Source organism: Leptosomus discolor, chromosome 5 (assembly GCF_034619465.1).
Source record: "Leptosomus discolor isolate bLepDis1 chromosome 5, bLepDis1.hap2, whole genome shotgun sequence".
In the NCBI taxonomy this organism is placed as follows: domain Eukaryota; kingdom Metazoa; phylum Chordata; class Aves; order Leptosomiformes; family Leptosomidae; genus Leptosomus; species Leptosomus discolor.
The window spans coordinates 67,674,044-67,690,143 of NC_141395.1; the positions used below are offsets into that span (position 1 = coordinate 67,674,044).

A 16,100-nucleotide genomic window follows, 5' to 3' on the forward strand; every position below is an offset into this window, starting at 1 on the left:
GGCCAGCCAGGGGGGAGATTAGGTACAAATTGTTCACAGATGTATTTTTTTAATTATTATTATTGGCTATGTTCCATAGCACAGGGGGAGGGGAGGAGAGGCAGGAGGAAAGGAGGAGGAGGGAATCTGAAACTTACTGGTTGACCTCCCCACCATCTGTGATTGAATTTCTCTCGCCCTCGAAGACTGAAGCTGGCATCAAACACTGGGTCATACATCGAATTGCCAACGATTCCATGTGATTCAGGATAGAGTCCCTTTGTGCAGAAGTAGATTAATTAGTAAAACCCTAATGCACACAAATCCAGTTCTTCATAGCTATCTGCAAATACCATTCAATTATTTTTAAATGGGTATCTTTGTAACTGCACACCAGAAAAGGTTTTCACTTTAAGATAAGCACATTTAAAACTGGCTATAGTAATGAAAGCAGTAGATGATTGAATTGTGCTAAAATGCACAAAAACTCCTGTTACTCAATACTTTAGCATTTTCACACTGGTTAAAAGTTAGTTTGAGGCCATCTAAAGTAAGCAAAAAATTATGAAAAGATTGATTTGAACTTTCAATTCCTGATCATGAATTCCCTTTCTGGAAACAGAAATTCTTTCTCTGGTTGCAAGAGTAATACTTAGTATTTTCATTTTTTGATGTTTTATCTTAACCAGAGCCTCTGTGAGATAAGAGCTCGTTCCAAGAAAAAAAAAAATGAGGCAAGTCACCCAAAGCCATGGCTTTATATCACAATTTGTTAAGCAGTAAAGGCAATTTAAGAAGTTTCTGCTCCTCTCCCTTTTATTTGGCCCTCTGCCATGCCCAGTTATTTGTTTCTCCACCCCCTTCTTTCTCTTCCCTTTTAACATTTGTGCAGAGGCTGCAAGAAAAAAAGGAAGGAGGAAAAAGTACAGCTACAGGTAGGGAGTCCCTTAGCCCAGCTTTGGGAGCCCTGTCACTGTCACACGGGAGTGTCTGCATGCCAGGGTGAGGAGAGCCTGGCTGCCAGCCATGCCACTGGAGTGCAGAGGCGATGTTTTGTTTTACTGCAGGGCCAGCACAGCATCCAGACACACTCGGCAGCTGTAAATTGTAAGTCGGCTGGCTAAGTCAGCCCCACTGACTTCAGCTACTCCAATGAAAGAACAACTGCTGGTTGTATTCTGGGTAGGATTTCAGGGGTGGTTTTTTTTTTCCCCTAGAAAAACTGTGATCTGTAATTATGCAGCAGTACAAATAACTGCAAAAGCAGGCATAAGAAAGCACAGGAAAGCTGTAACACAGTGTATAATGATGAGATACACTTTATCTCAGAACTTCAGAATAATGAAGAAAATACTTAACGTAACTTAAGATCGAAAAGGATGGACAGTGAAGCAGTTTTGTAAAAAAACAACCAAACAAATAAACTTGCTTCCCACAACACACATTTCTACTGCAGTGCAACATTTTATAAAAAAAATTATTCTCAAGGACTTACAGTAGCAAGAGTGTACAAGTTGGGGAAGGTTTTTGTAGGGTAGACAGGTCTCATGTAAGGAGAATGTGTTCCACAAGACCCTGAAAAATCAATAGCAAGTGCAAACATTAGGAAGTGAAGCTTTCAGACATGGAAAACAAAAACAGAGGAAGTAATTTGCTGTGACTCAAAAAGCTGCAGAAACTGGTTAAATTTTAACCAATTTAAATGAACATTCTGCTGCTTAACATTGGCAGGTCTTCCCACGGGACAGTAGTAAATCCACTCCTCACGCACTCTTTGTACTTCACAATAAACAACTGAAATAATGCTGCCAGAGGACTACAGAACCAGCTGCGTTTCCATAGACTGTTTTTCTTTCTGAGTTAGCCTCCTTCCAGAGTCGTTGGAAGTATCTTGCTAAGTAAAATAACATGAGAAAACGCAGGCTAATTTTAAGTGACAAATATACTAAAGGCACAGTTTCATAATGGGGGCCACAAAGTGGCCACAACCCATCCCAGATCATAGAATCATTTAGGTCGGATAAGACCTTTAAGATCATCCAACCATAGATGGCTACACAAATATGAGGGCCAGCACACACACAGGGGAAAAAAGAAAACACCTTTCAAGGGTGTGCACACACACACACGCACAAGCTACCACGGTGTACTGAGAAGCTCAGATATGCATTGTGTGCAGTACTCTGCAAACCCAGGTGGATGCCCGCTGCCCTGGAGGTGAGTGGAGGGCTGCTTACGGCTGGGGCATGTCCCCACCCAGTTCTCACACTCTCACCGCAGCCCCTGAGCCCACTGACCCATACCTTCAACATTTCTGAATCCAGTGGAAGATGTTGTGGGCACCTCCCAGCTAGCCTATAAAAGCACATGACACACATCATGTACTGAAGATTCATTTCTTTGCAGACAACCCCATATGAAGGTCACTTGTTCTGAGCAGCAGCTCTCTCTTCACCCTCCGACTGCTGTGTGCTGCTTTAGCCTGGGTGCTTTCAAGGCACCAGTTGATACCATTTAAACCACAGAGGACTTCTGCCGTTTCGCTTTCACAGAAAAAAAGTCACTTAATCTGTGTTGGACCTTTCAGTCAGAGGAGCCCTGCATTTGGCACAGCCCTGCTACCTGCCAGCTCCACACTGACTTCTGTTTTCTATTGCTCAATGAACACAACTGGGCTTCAAAAGATTGTCTTTCATTTATTGTAAGAAAACAGAGGTACTCACTCAGTTTTTCAATATTGGGCATGACCTTGTTCCCTTTCTTCATATATGATGCACGGAAACCATCAACAGAGAAGATGATCAAAGGAGGACGAACAAAGCTAAAAGCAAAAGCAGTGGGAGTGTAACGCACCATTTTAAAATAATTTGGTTTTGCTTCCACTTGCTCATAGAGACTCCAGAGAATCTAAAGTACAGTTACTGCATATGCTACATGCCTATAATTTTTTTTGCTTACTTAACAGATCAGCCCAAATTGATAATCTTCACACTTAGTAACAACCAGTGTTCAATCACAGCCAGTGAATAGAGCTGAGCTCCAACATAAAAGACGCCTTCCCTGAGCAGCTAAAAGCATATAGCCCAAGAAGGCAAATGCTTATAGAAGGAGATGAAGAAGGAAAAAAAATAGTATGCATGAGTACCCACCCTAGCATACAATCTGTAGTTAAAAACCACATGTCTCATGACAGCTGGTGTTCTCTCTTCACAAACAGAAGTCCACGTGGCATTTTGAGTGAGCTCTCTGAGGCAGAGTTCATTCTCACATACTAAAGATGACAGTATTTCATGTCATTTTATTAGTTTTATTTACTACTACCACTGGGAGTTGACCCTAAGCAAGCAGAGATGTGTCATGGACGGACACACCTGGGCTTTTAAGGTTAGTCCTCTGCTGTGGGGGTAAGCAGCCATCACTGTCACCAGGAGAAGCAGGGCCTCCTATCTGTTCCAAACTATCCTCCAAATAGCACAGACTGAGCTGCAACCCAACACAGCACCTAAGCAGATGCTTACCTTTAAGGATAATAGTGAGCCAACTCATTTCAAAAATGCTTCCTTTCTCAATGTTATTCATGTGCTCAAATACCTCACTAATTCAAGCCTGTACCGTACTGCAATTTAGAAATCCTTTCATTTAGGAACATAACACTAAGAGTACAAAACTTCATTAAAAATAAATGGCCTGAACTGTGTTCACACATGGCTCAACCAGAATTTTATTGAAATCAGAAAAACCTGAACCTTTCCACTGACTTCAAGGGAATTTGGTTGCCTTCCCTACGATGGTGAGGGAAGCAGGCAAACCCATTAGCAGGTGATCAAAGACCAAGAGTTCAAGCCCATGTATTCTATACCTCTACTCATCCAGGAGCTCAAAGGCAAATGTGTTACAATATTATCAGCCTAATTGTACAAATGGTGAAGCACAGAAAAGCATCCAACCCACAGCCATTCAGCCTGCATGACAGGGCCAGCGCAGAAATGTGGTGTTCCCCAGGGCAGAGCCAGGGACCATTGGCCTTGCCGCATTTGCCTTTCCAGTTGTGTGCAAAATACTTACCCTGCTGGACATTCAGGAGCCTTTATCTCTTCACAGTCATCATCCACCCAGTGGGTTTCTCCTACCAGAAAAGTCACATTGGGTTTAAAGCAAAAAAAAAAATTAAAAAGAAAAAAGTTGTGGACGAGCTACAGTTTTCACAGAAAATGTCAAAACCAGTAAGTTCCAGTTAATGGACTGTCTTGTCATACTTTCCATAAATAATGAGCAAGTCTTTTCACAAAACTGAACAAATGATCTGGTTATATTCTAGTCAACAAGAATACTCAAACTAGCCATTTCTAGAAGTAGCTCTTAAAATTGGAGTTAAAATTGTCCTTTTGGCTGCAGGAGATGGTGGTAATGCTTTAGGCATAGTGGTCATCTATTTTATTTTTTTTTGATTTGTCAAAGACAGGTATTGCTGCTTCTGGCTGTGAATTCTCACTCTCCTCCCCACCAGCTCTGACTGGTGTCTCCATAAGCTGATTCAGCTGGCTAGAGACACAAAACAAAATTCATTCTGGGGAAGAAAAACAACTCTAAATAGTTTCCAGCTGGTTTAGAGAACCAATCAGCTCATGGATCAGGTGAGACTCAGACACAGCTAAAAAAAAAAGCATTAATGCTCTTTCAGAGCTAGATTAGTTAAAATTACTTTATGTAAGCGACTATTTTCTTAAGGTTTTCACTGATGAATGCTGACTATAGAGTGGTGCATGACTTGCACTTTCACAGGTCAATTGAAAAACAAATTATTAGTTAATCAAGCTTGCTTCCTGAACCTGGCACTATTAAAAGAACTGCAGTTCAATTAAAAGAACAAAACAAAAAGCACCATAGAAAAGATCTGCAGGAAATGTGTCCTGCAGCAATTCCAGCTGACCATGACAGGAGGTGGAGCGACAATTTCCAAGAAAAAAAAAAAAACAACACACTATCCTCAGAGAGGGAAAGGCACGAATAAAGAGGAAACACTGTTCTCACATAAGGCTCCTGTCAGACTGCCAGTGTCATTGAGATAATTTGTAATTAGCCAATTAAACAAAGATTATGCACATTAAAGCTGAAGACATGTAAATTCCCTCTGTCTTGACCCTTGTAAGAGGGAGCTCATAAAAAAGGCAGGAACTGAAGACTATACCAGTATTTGAGTGTTCTCAGCCTTGGCTTTCTTTGGGAAGGGGAAGAACATAACCTATGGAGACTGCCTGGAAGAGACATATTTTATTTGGATTCCCAACAGCAAAACTCAAGTAAAGAAGCGAAGCCCATTTTCAGTGTATGGATCTGGACTATAATAATTTTCTGAACATATGCAGTTGGCCAAAATGGTGTGGAAGAAAAAATTTCAAATTGTAACCGTTCACTAGCAAAGTTAACAAATTAAAAACTAAGAACTAGCTGAGATAAAAAAGTGAGAACCCATAGAGCTCATTAGCAAGGATTGGAAGACCTGCTTAGAATGGGAGACACATTACTCAAGGCAGGACATGCTCTAAAAGATTAGGGTAGAGGTTGAAAATTAAGCCTTCACAGCCCATCTACCCACCAACCAGTGCAGGCTGTACTGCAGCCGTGGTGAATCTAGAAGGTAGCATGGCCACCTGAAGCACACGCTACCCATCTGTAAACAAAACCTACAGGTGTTATGCCAAGTAGTTTGAGCAAGAGCTTTTGTGGTGGTGGTGGGGAGAGGCCTTTGAGACAGAAATAACGTATCTAGGAATGCTCCATTCCTTCTGAGAACATCAGATATGCCTGCTTTCCCTGGGATGCAGGCAAATGGGCCTGAACACTTCTGTGTTTTGCTTTAAACTCTTCTTCATTCACCCACTCCTCTTCTCTCTCTGTCAGTATCTCTACAGGCAAAGACAAGGTCCTTTTACTATCAACAAGGTAGAAGTATTTACCTCTGCTAGTGACTAAAAAATTACAAATGCAATTCCCCATTCTTCCCCCCTCCTCCAAAAAATCAGAACAAAACAAGGAGAAGGTTTGAGTTCTTCCTTTAGAAGGAAACTTTACCCTCAGGTCTGCCTTCTTTCAGGTTTGGAAAGATAAGAGATAGAAAGACCAAAGACGTACCTTTGCAAACGACTTGGTAATTAGTACAACAATCTCCTCTACTTAAGCAGTCTTCAGAGCAGTGACAAGCATTGTCATCATTCCTGGTTTCTCCACAGCGATCTTTGGTACATTCCCAGCCCCGAGCTAAAATATTCACGAGGTAAGCAAGAATGAGAGATTATAATCAAAACGAAAAGTATTCACTCAAGCTACAATGACAACACTCTAGTCGTTAAAGTTGGATGTAAAGTTTATGGCCCCATTTTAGTGATTTCAAGACCTCCGAGGTAGGCATGTCAACCAGAAACAAAAAGAGTTCTTGTGTCCTGCAAGTGTGGGAGGGCTCCTCCACCCACTCATAAGTGCTTCTGCTACCCTCAGGTGTTGTACTCCAGGCTTTGTACAACATGAATGCCAGAAAAAGTGTGGAAAGGAGAAGACAAGAAAGGATCTTGACAGATAAATGGTGGGGGCTGAGGCACAAACTAAGAATTCTGCTGTTTCTTGGGTAATCCATTCTTTTTCTCCCAACTACTCCAGTCCCCAGTTCAATCTGCAGGAAATAAGAGAAAGTTGGATGCAAATTGATGGTTTACTCCTGTCTGTTCCTCACCCACAGGGTGAGATTCAGCACCAACTGCAAAGTTAGGAGAACAAGAACTGTTCTTCAAGGAAAAGCATGGCAGGCTGCTGTAAAACACCAGCTCTTCTGATCTTTTGAATGAAGTTAGGATCTAAGGGCCTCTTTAAATGAAGGTAGTGTTTCAAGGGCAGTACATTGCTACACTTTGGAATAGGGCCTAAGGATGTAAGCATATGGTTTTCTACGTCCTGGACCAACGAACAAGAAACTTTTAAAATCACTTTAGACAACATGCATCCAGAAACATCTCATCAGAGCAATGTCTTTTACCCCCTTTTCTCCTTCACTTGGGGTTTTTATCTATAAATACGTAATATTTAGAGATTGCACATGTGATAATTGCCTTAATAAACACCTATGGGAGTATATGACAATTCACACAACAGTCCCAAGGGCTATGCAGGCATGCATACTCATATGTGGACACGGTGCAATGCAGACAAGAGGCTGAGGAACTGAAAGTCTGCCCTTTGGTAGGAAACAGCTTGATTGTGCTCTTCAAAAAGAGCCTCATTCTGCAGTCATTTACATCAAGTGCAAAACAGCATCAGCCTGAAATTCAAAAGTTTTTGGCCTGGAACCAAAGTAGTTTTTCACACTGGATTAGCTCACCATGTTTTGGTACCAAGCTATTAAACTGATACCATTATAAACAGGACTGAGGAAGCCAGGACTCTCAAGCAAGGCATATCCATGGGCAATGATATTTTTAATCATCAGACTTCTCTTCTGGCTGCTTAGTAAGTGCAATTCCTTGATAAAGCAAGAAAATGTTTAATGGCAAAAGTAGAAGGCACCTGTGTCAACTCTGACCACTGTGCAAACACCCAAGGAGATGGGTACAACTAATAATTGAAATGCACTATGCTAAGAAGTAATACATAACTCATGGCCCTCTTTGAAGTTTTCCTTGCCTATGACTCATGAAAAAAACAAGAAGAAAATTAACCCAGTGCTGTATTCTCATCTCCCAGGGCCCAATGAATCCAAGTCAAACATTTTTACCAGTGTGTTATAATCATCCTGACATCTGGAGATTGAAGTCTGGGCAAGGGTAACAAGCCCAGCCTGTCACCTGTCGCTTGCTCCGAGAGGACCCACGCTGCTTCAGCACTCCCAGTTCCCAAGGTGCCTTCGCGAGTGACCCCAACACACAGCCTACAAGCGAGCATGACTTGCTCCAGTATTACATTATCACTTAGGAGAAAAAAGGGTGGCCAACATGGAATGACCAACCTCCAGCCTTTACTGGTTCATTGTAACCTGGAGGTAAAACGGGTGCCTGAACACTGACTACTGCTTTTAACTGAGTATTAGATCTACTTTTTCATGTAGTATGAATAGTACCCTGCTTTTTCTGCCCTAGAAACCATGGCTGAAGCCCAGCAGTAAGGACTGATAGGTGCACATCCCTACTGCTCCTTGCAAGGAAACGTGGGCTGCATTTTGGGCTGAGCTGAGCCTGCCTGGCAAGACGAGGTGCAGTGAGGAGGAGGTGCAGTGAGGAGGAGGTGCAGTGAGGAGGAGGTGCAGGTTATGGCAAGGAGCGCTGGTTTATCAGGCAGGTCCCGACCACTGAGAGAAACCAGGTGTTGGCAACACCTGGCAGTGCAGGACAGGAGACCCGTCATACCTGTCTTTAAGCACAGCTCATCGAAGTCGAAGCAGCAGCTGTTGTAGCTCTTGCACAGGTTGTCACAGCGGCAGCCAGGAGGCTCTGCCTCTTGAAGTTCAAAGCATCTGTTTTTGCAGGAGCCAGAGGTACTGATCCAGGGGGAATCTGACAGGACTGTGTGGAATAAGAAACAGGGCAATGTGTGTCAGGCTGGCAGTGGTGGGATGGGCGGCTCAGCCCATGAGCCACTCGGATGAGCAAAACCTTGGCTGCCTGCTCTGGGGAAGGGAACAGGGAGAGGAGAAGGGTTGCTTGAAGACAGAGAAGAAAAAAAAAAAAAAACCCAAACAAAATACCCGAACCAAAAAGGAACAAATTCCAAAAAGGCTGCTCTTTTTGGGGAGAAAAGGATAAAGAAGGAAGCAGCGTGCTGTGATAACGTCCTGCAAAGAAACAGCCCTGGCTTTACTTCTGTAACAATCAAGAGATCATTAGCAGAAACGTATTGAAGTCTCTAAGGCCCCATTCCAGGAGCTACAGCTATTCCTTAGAAGCAGGCCTTTGTGTTCAGAAACCAAGTGACATTTTCATGGCTGGCTGGGCAGTTTGCATAGGAAAGGACTGCAATTAATCTCCATGCAGTCAGCAGGACTTGGTTTGCTATACTAGAAGGCGCCAAATCAGTGTCAAGCATGAAAGAAAACTGTAAGATGCTCTACAAATTAATGGAGAAGTAAAGCAAGGCTTTTTGGTGGGCTTCTGTAGAGCATTAAATTATAAAAACTCAACAAAATACAGAATTACAGAAGAAATTAATGTATTTGATGTGTATATCTAAATGGAGGACTGCCAGTCTGAAAACCATGAATAATGTATTAGACTTCAATAACCTATTTATTAGTAAGGGCCCTTACTGTCCAAGATGATATGTACTTCTCTGCTCTTTTCTCAAAACTTAGTATTTTACACACTTTATATGTTATACATTTTAAACACTTTTCCTATAAGGGAATCCTACAGAGCAGCTTATATGAAGCGGAAAATTGTGTGCTGCTTTCTAGAGCTGACTGTGTTTTATGAAATTAAAAAAATGAATGTATGTTATTCTTTAAAAACAGAGGTGTTCCAAGGAAAATTTCACAATGCCTCTTGTTCCTTGAGAGACCTATTAAAATTAAGACTTTGAATTTGTCTTGGGGTTTGTTTTCTTTTAGACTACAGTTTGGTTTTGGCAAACCTCACCATGATTAGAGTATGATTTTAAGAGGACTGATGCAATGGCATTTTTGGGAAACAGTTGCTCTGATCTTTTCTTATGTATTTTTCCCCTACTCTTTTACATAGCTGAAAGTTTAGTCTCCACAAACTGAGGGGAAATCTCTTCCCAAATGAGATGGCATTAGCCCAACACCATGAGAATGGTTGGAAAAGAAGACGAAGGGGGAGTGTGGAGGTGACATTGTAGTAGCTGATGTCTACCACCTCCCTTGGAGTGGCACTGGCACTGGTTGGACACCAGCATAAACTATTTCAGGGGGCAAACCTGGCAGCAAACCAACCCTACAGCAAGATAATGGGTAAGAAACCCAAATCTACCATGGTTGCAGTCATGGACTGTGACAGTGGCAAGGCACAGTCCTATGACTGCTGGAAAAGGTAGTAGTAGACAACTGTGTCTCTCTATGCTTTTGTGGTTTTTTGCAGTCAGGTCAGTAATGCTCAGAGCAAGTAACATCAAACACAGAGAGAAGTTTCACTCTATAGGTACATACCCTGCAAGCATGCTTTTAATAAGCCAGCAGTATTTTGGTCATCCGGAGTTCCAAGGAGCTAAAGGTCATGTATCTATGCTAGTAACACACAGATCAGTATTTTCTTTGCTCACATAAATAGGCCACAAAGCTATGTTAGAAATTAATCTCATGAGAATTGTTTCAAAGAGCACTAACCCTCAGATTTTCAGAGATACAAAGTCTTGTTCCTTATTCTTAATGACAGCTGCTTCCTGCCAAATGCTTCTGAAAATCTGTTACTAAATAATATTGCCGTGTTATTTAACCTCTTATACTACTTTCCTTTTTGGAAGCTAAGTAATATATAATCACAGATCCAGTAAGCTGCAAATCAACGGTATTATGGACTCAAAGGTATTACATGCTAGCATACACTATGTATCCATTACACTGGCATTGCCCGCTTCGTTTCAACAAGGGAGTTGATTTCAGAAGGTCAAAAAACTCATATCAACATGCATTTAGGAAAGAGAAGGTGTAAATCTGACTGCAGATTACATAAGGGACAGAGTTAACTGCAGCTCAAGGAATGTCTAGCTGTTGTAAAGTGCAGCCCATTTATCAGGAAACCACTAGAACAAATTGCCCACAGAGGCTTCACACTCTCTGATCTGGGAGATTCTGTAGAACAGGTTAGTCCAAGATCTGTCAGAAGCACTTCGGTAATAACTGAACATGTCTTGGGATATAGAGAAGGTCTACACAGCTGTTCAAGGTCCCATCTAGCTCCGTCTTCTGTAACTGCAAATAGGGTTTCCATTTCACATAAGAAAGGTTTAGCCCAGCTATGTTGTCTGTTATTTTGTCATATCTCTTGACAACTACATTATTACTGATTTGACAAATTATCCCAAATTACTTAGCAAATTGAAGTCACACCTCCAGAGTCAATGTAGGACACTTTCCATATAGCAACACAAAAAAGGACTTGGTTTAATTCCTCTGATCTCTGAATACATTAAGATCGTTCCTTTGTTTATCACGTTTGACCTTGCCTTTTGAGCTAGACCGTGATTTTCAGGTCGTGCACAATGCCATGGCATGGGTACTGGTGCATGCAGAATAGTTTGAAAATACTTTGTCAGGAGCTCCATCCCTGGTGAGCATTTTCAAACTAACAGAAACCCCTGACAGAACAAACTTACACAATTTCAAAATCCTTTTCAAAATTCTTGCATCCCTCCACAGACCCTGCAATCAGACCATCCAGCAGGCAGGGGGACCTCAACATGAAGATTCTCCCCACCTCATTGAATACATAAAGCTTTTCACATCCTTTTCCATGCACTCTTTTCTTGGCCAACTAAACTCAAAACAATCACCTAAGGATTATCTCTTACATCATAGATTAGAGAGGGAAGTTACATAGGGCAATAGTGCCTTCCTGATTCTGTCTATGGAGGTTATTACATTTCCGTTGTAAATGTGTTATATTTACCTTGGAAAGTGCCGTATCAAACTACTTGCTCTGATTCCATCTGATTATAATATTAAAAAAAACCCAACCCCACAATCAAATCCATTTACTTCAATAGTATTTCAGTCATAGGACTACACAACACAGACATGCTTACACAGTCATTACAGGAAGGAGATTACCTCAAAAGAATTTGCCATTTTGAATCCAAGCAATCTATATGGAACCAATATGGACCAACCAAACACCTACACAAAACATCTGGAACACTAGTTTTGCTAATAATATTTGTAATATGAACTTGCATTTCATTTTTGCAGAATGCCGCTGCAATGAGTACAATTTCAATAAGGCACATAAAGTAAAAAATACATCCTAACTGTTCCAGTAGATCAAAGATATGACTCCATTTTTAACGACACGCTTAAAAATCCGGTGAGAAGTGATAGAAAACTTCAGTGTTTCTCATTCCAAAATTTAAGCTACCATCCTATCACGAGCAAGGAACATGCTTCAAGAGACTGCTAAGGCCATTTTCTTTGAATATGCTTAAAAAGATGCTCGTAAAGCAAATAACGTACAGAGGCAAAGTTATGAAAAAATGGGACCCTTGGTTCTCTAATGTCTTTTAGAAATTTTAAGTTAAAAAATATTTCAATGAAAAAATTTATTTGGTACAAATATTAAACATCTCAAATGTATAAAGGCTTGTATATTGGTACACTGTAAAAAGAGAATGAGAGGGGTGTTTAGGCATTATGGTACTTCTTTGACATGCATTTATAAGCGACCAGGAAAAAAAAGCATGTTGTTTTGTAATTGTAGCAGAGTTCTGTGCTAGATGAAAACTGAAGTTTGCTTACAGTCATGGCATACCTCTGGAGAAATAACAAATTGGTCTATACAGTAATGGTTGGTAGAGAATGATTTGACAATCCAGAATAATTAACCCTAAACACCAAGAAACTTGGAAATAAATAAGCCAAGGCAGAGCGAAGTTGACAAATAATTCATATGAATCTTTCATTCTGGATATTTCATTGCTCTGGACTTCTGATGAAGTATAACCGGAAGTCATGCAATTAGGAGAGCCTAAATAGGTTCTTTGATCACAGTGCTTTTAGTTTATTAAGAAAAGCATCTCTCCAGTGTAGCTTTTTACTTTCTCCTTTAGACAGATGTGATATAATATGTTATTCTTTGCTATCACATCCTTTTTTTTTCTGCAATAGAAGTAACCAAGCTGGTGAAACACAGAAGGAACAAAACCCTCTATTACTTTTCTGTCTCTCGTTGTTGCCCCTGGACTGGACTGGACTGCTTCAATGCCAGGTGCTGGTACAATCCCACCTCTAAGAAAATTCTCAGTAAACTGCCAAAAGCACCCCATCTCCTGCTCTCTTGCAAGAGATCCTGTATTTCTTCCTATTCTCCTGCAATGCTGAGCTACACTTCCTGCTATAGGAGACAGCAGGCAGCTACCGATCCCAGCCCTGGCAGTGTTGAACAGTGCTGGTTGGCTCGGCAACGAGGAGCTGCAACGGGTCCCCAGTATCAGACCTTTGGGTCTTCAGTAAAAATCAATCAAGCAGCCCTGCCCTGAAGCCTGGACAGCCACCGGCAAAAGCAAAGCAACTGGCACTCAGGCATTGAAGACATGAAACGCAAATCTTTCATGTCACTATTAGACACACTATGCAACTGCTCTACGGTTAACATACTAGAAGATACAAGTAGAAATAAATCTTGTTTTCAAGTAATTTTTTTTTTTTTTAGTGTTATATAAAGAACAAAAGCAACAGCCGCTGGCTCTTTGATTACAGAAAATGCCTCTGCCCAGTGATCAGCAGCCCTGACTGTGGCTGTGATTAGACACCAATTCCTGTGAAAGACGGGGGAGAGAAGGGCACAGATACATTACCAGGAACACAACAAACTCTAGCCATGGTACACAATTCTGTAGTTAAAACTCAAAAGCTATCATTACAGGTGGGCATTGCAAATTAAGCCCTTTCACTTCAGTTATATTAACCAGCCCTAAGTCAATGACCACAGGTTTCCTTTCTCCTGCCAAAGGAAGGAACAGAGACACAAGTCAAGCCTACTTTTTTTAAAAAAGAAAAAAAAAAAAAAAAAACCACCTAGTTTTCCATTTTATATATTTTTTCCATTTGGACTATGCCTGAACTCACAAAACCCTATACTGCCCCAGAACACAAACAACAGTCCCTTCTGTGGCATGCTCTTGCTTTCCTCCATAGAAAGAAGGAGGAGGCAAAAGAAAAACAGAGGACGCGGTGACAGCACATCTGCGGGAACACCTGCTCGCCTCTCCCCAGCCCTCTCGCCGTCAGATGTCTGCCGTCTGCTGTTCACAAACCAGCATGACCTCAGGAGCCGCAGAAATCCCAAAAGCTTTTCTCACCAGCGCCTCTTGAAAGCATTAATCAAGTTTCTAGAAACCGCTTCAATAGCTACCAAAATAAAACCGGTACCCTTAAGCCCGTCGGGGAGTTTCTCTTAGCTCCAGAAGGAAACTGTGCAGAACACGAAACATGGCAAATGCTATGCAGGAGCTGATGAGACCAGTCTCTGTGAGACTGACAGTGCTCAGTCCTAAAATAAGCTAGATTTTTCATAGTCACATGCACACAGAGCAAAAGTTTAAGTAAATAGGAGACCTATAGATGAGTCCCAAAGGTCAACTGACCCGGGCTCGGTGACTTATTTATTCTTCTCTACATCCTAAAGAGAAAAGGAACAAGCAAACTACTGTTTTGGAGTAGGAGTGGTTTCTGACCACAGTATATAACATAAGGGTATCGCGTTGTACAATTTATGTCTGTTACTGTACCTGAGACGGGGCCCTCATCCCATTCTTCAGATCTCCTAAATCGATTTGTTGTAAATCCCATGCAGACATTTACTCCAAAGGCAAAAGCAAATAAAGATATAACCTGCAAAAGTAAAACAGCAAAGTAAGCAGACTGTGCAAAAAGCAGGACTCCCGAGCTAGGAGCACTACGATTAAAGGGGCAGACATGGTCCTCTGTACATTCGAGCTCCCCAGCACTGCAGTTCCCATCACTGGAGCAGCAGCTGACAGCGTCACCGTTGGAGAGGAACACAAACCAGAAGGGGGTTATGAATAAAACATCTCTTTCTGAAGCTGAAACGCTCCTTTTTGTAGGGACTTATTCAGGAGAGTCGGGCTACTCCTCCTCTAAAAGCAAACACGCTCCTCTCCTCCCCTACCTGGTGCGAGTGGCCGCAGCCCTTCTCAGCCATACTAGAGAGTTCTTGAAAAGCCTGCGCGGCCCCGTCGCCTTTCCTTTATAGGGAGCGCGGAGCGCTGCCTGCGCTGGGAGCTCGGGCTGCCAGCTACAAGTAATCCCACCTGGGGAGGGTGACAGGCTCGTGTGATTTGTCCAGGGGGCGATTTCATCATGTTTCACTCACAAATCGCAGCTCCGAGTGCAAGAAGCTCCAGGCATCATCCCTCGCTGCGCCCTCCCCCCAAACACACGCACACGCACGCTTTTATGTGGTTTCCTCTGGCAAAGCGGGGACTGCTGGTGCGGCGGCGGCCAAGGGCTGCTCCTGCGCCTTTTATTCTCCTCGCAAAAGTAACATGGTTAAAAGAGAAACCAAATGCGGCTCCATCTGGCTCGGAGAAGAAAGGAGGGGAAGCTCTCTCGGGGCTGCGAAATGAGAACGTCCCGCTGCCACCCTCAAATGTCACCCACCGCGGCGGGGCGGGGGGCGCGGCGCACGGGGCGAGCACCAGCCGTTGGCCCTGCGACAGCCCGGGGGGTTTGGGAAGCTCCTTCTCCAAGGGTGCTCCCGAAGTTTCTAAGTGGGTTGCAGAGCAGACTCCCCCCAAAACTGGGGACGCCTTCGGGGGGGGTGGGGGAATGTGCATTTTTCAACGCTGTTCTCCCGTGCTGCTGTGGCGGTGCAAGGCTCAGATGTATGGAAACGCAAGCAGTTTTATCTGAATGGCTGGGAAATGCAGACTTCCAGAAAGGAAGGGAAGCGACTCGTTCCCTCTGCCCCACATTCTCCCATTTCCATCAACAACAACAGAAAGCTCAGCTCTTTGGATAAGCGCTTCTATTTACAAAGCAAATGATAATGCTGAGCAGAATTACGGTTCAAATCAGCGGCTTAAATATTAGTTGCGAAGGCAAATTATTTACCAGTGTAGTTTGCCACTTTTTTCTCTGACGAAAGCTTCTTTCATTCAAATGTTTACTAACAATTACATTTAAAGGTACAGAGCCAAGGTTCATAAGCCCTCAGATGGAGTGAGCTTCCTTTGGGACCTGTCCCATATTCTACACTGGTATTAAGACTCACAGTACGGTTTTCTTTAAACTATCTTGCAATATTAAACACATACAATTTTGAGCTTTGTTTAGAGGTACCTTTTACCTGCTGCGACATCTCTCCCTCCCCACTGCGCAGCTTTACAGGGCAGAAGCTAAAAAGCCCTGCTCTTTGCTACCCACATCTTATCAGCCTGCCAGCCTTGCTAGG

General features: G+C 42.5%; 1 protein-coding gene across 3 annotated transcripts in view; it reads right to left on the reverse strand.

Moving 5' to 3' along the window:
• ENPP2 (ectonucleotide pyrophosphatase/phosphodiesterase 2) overlaps window positions 1–15,009 on the reverse strand; it is a 58,404-nt gene extending 43,395 nt beyond the window's left edge. For all 3 annotated transcript variants that reach the window (XM_086466127.1, XM_086466126.1, XM_086466125.1), the window contains exons 1-8: window positions 14,959–15,009; window positions 14,416–14,518; window positions 8,370–8,525; window positions 6,112–6,237; window positions 4,045–4,105; window positions 2,703–2,800; window positions 1,475–1,554; window positions 138–257 (exon numbers count right to left, since the gene is read on the reverse strand). In XM_086466127.1, coding sequence (XP_086322253.1) covers window positions 138–257; window positions 1,475–1,554; window positions 2,703–2,800; window positions 4,045–4,105; window positions 6,112–6,237; window positions 8,370–8,525; window positions 14,416–14,518; window positions 14,959–15,009 — 795 coding nt within the window. The remainder of the gene's footprint in view (window positions 1–137; window positions 258–1,474; window positions 1,555–2,702; window positions 2,801–4,044; window positions 4,106–6,111; window positions 6,238–8,369; window positions 8,526–14,415; window positions 14,519–14,958) is intronic.
• Window positions 15,010–16,100: the final 1,091 nt, after the last annotated feature.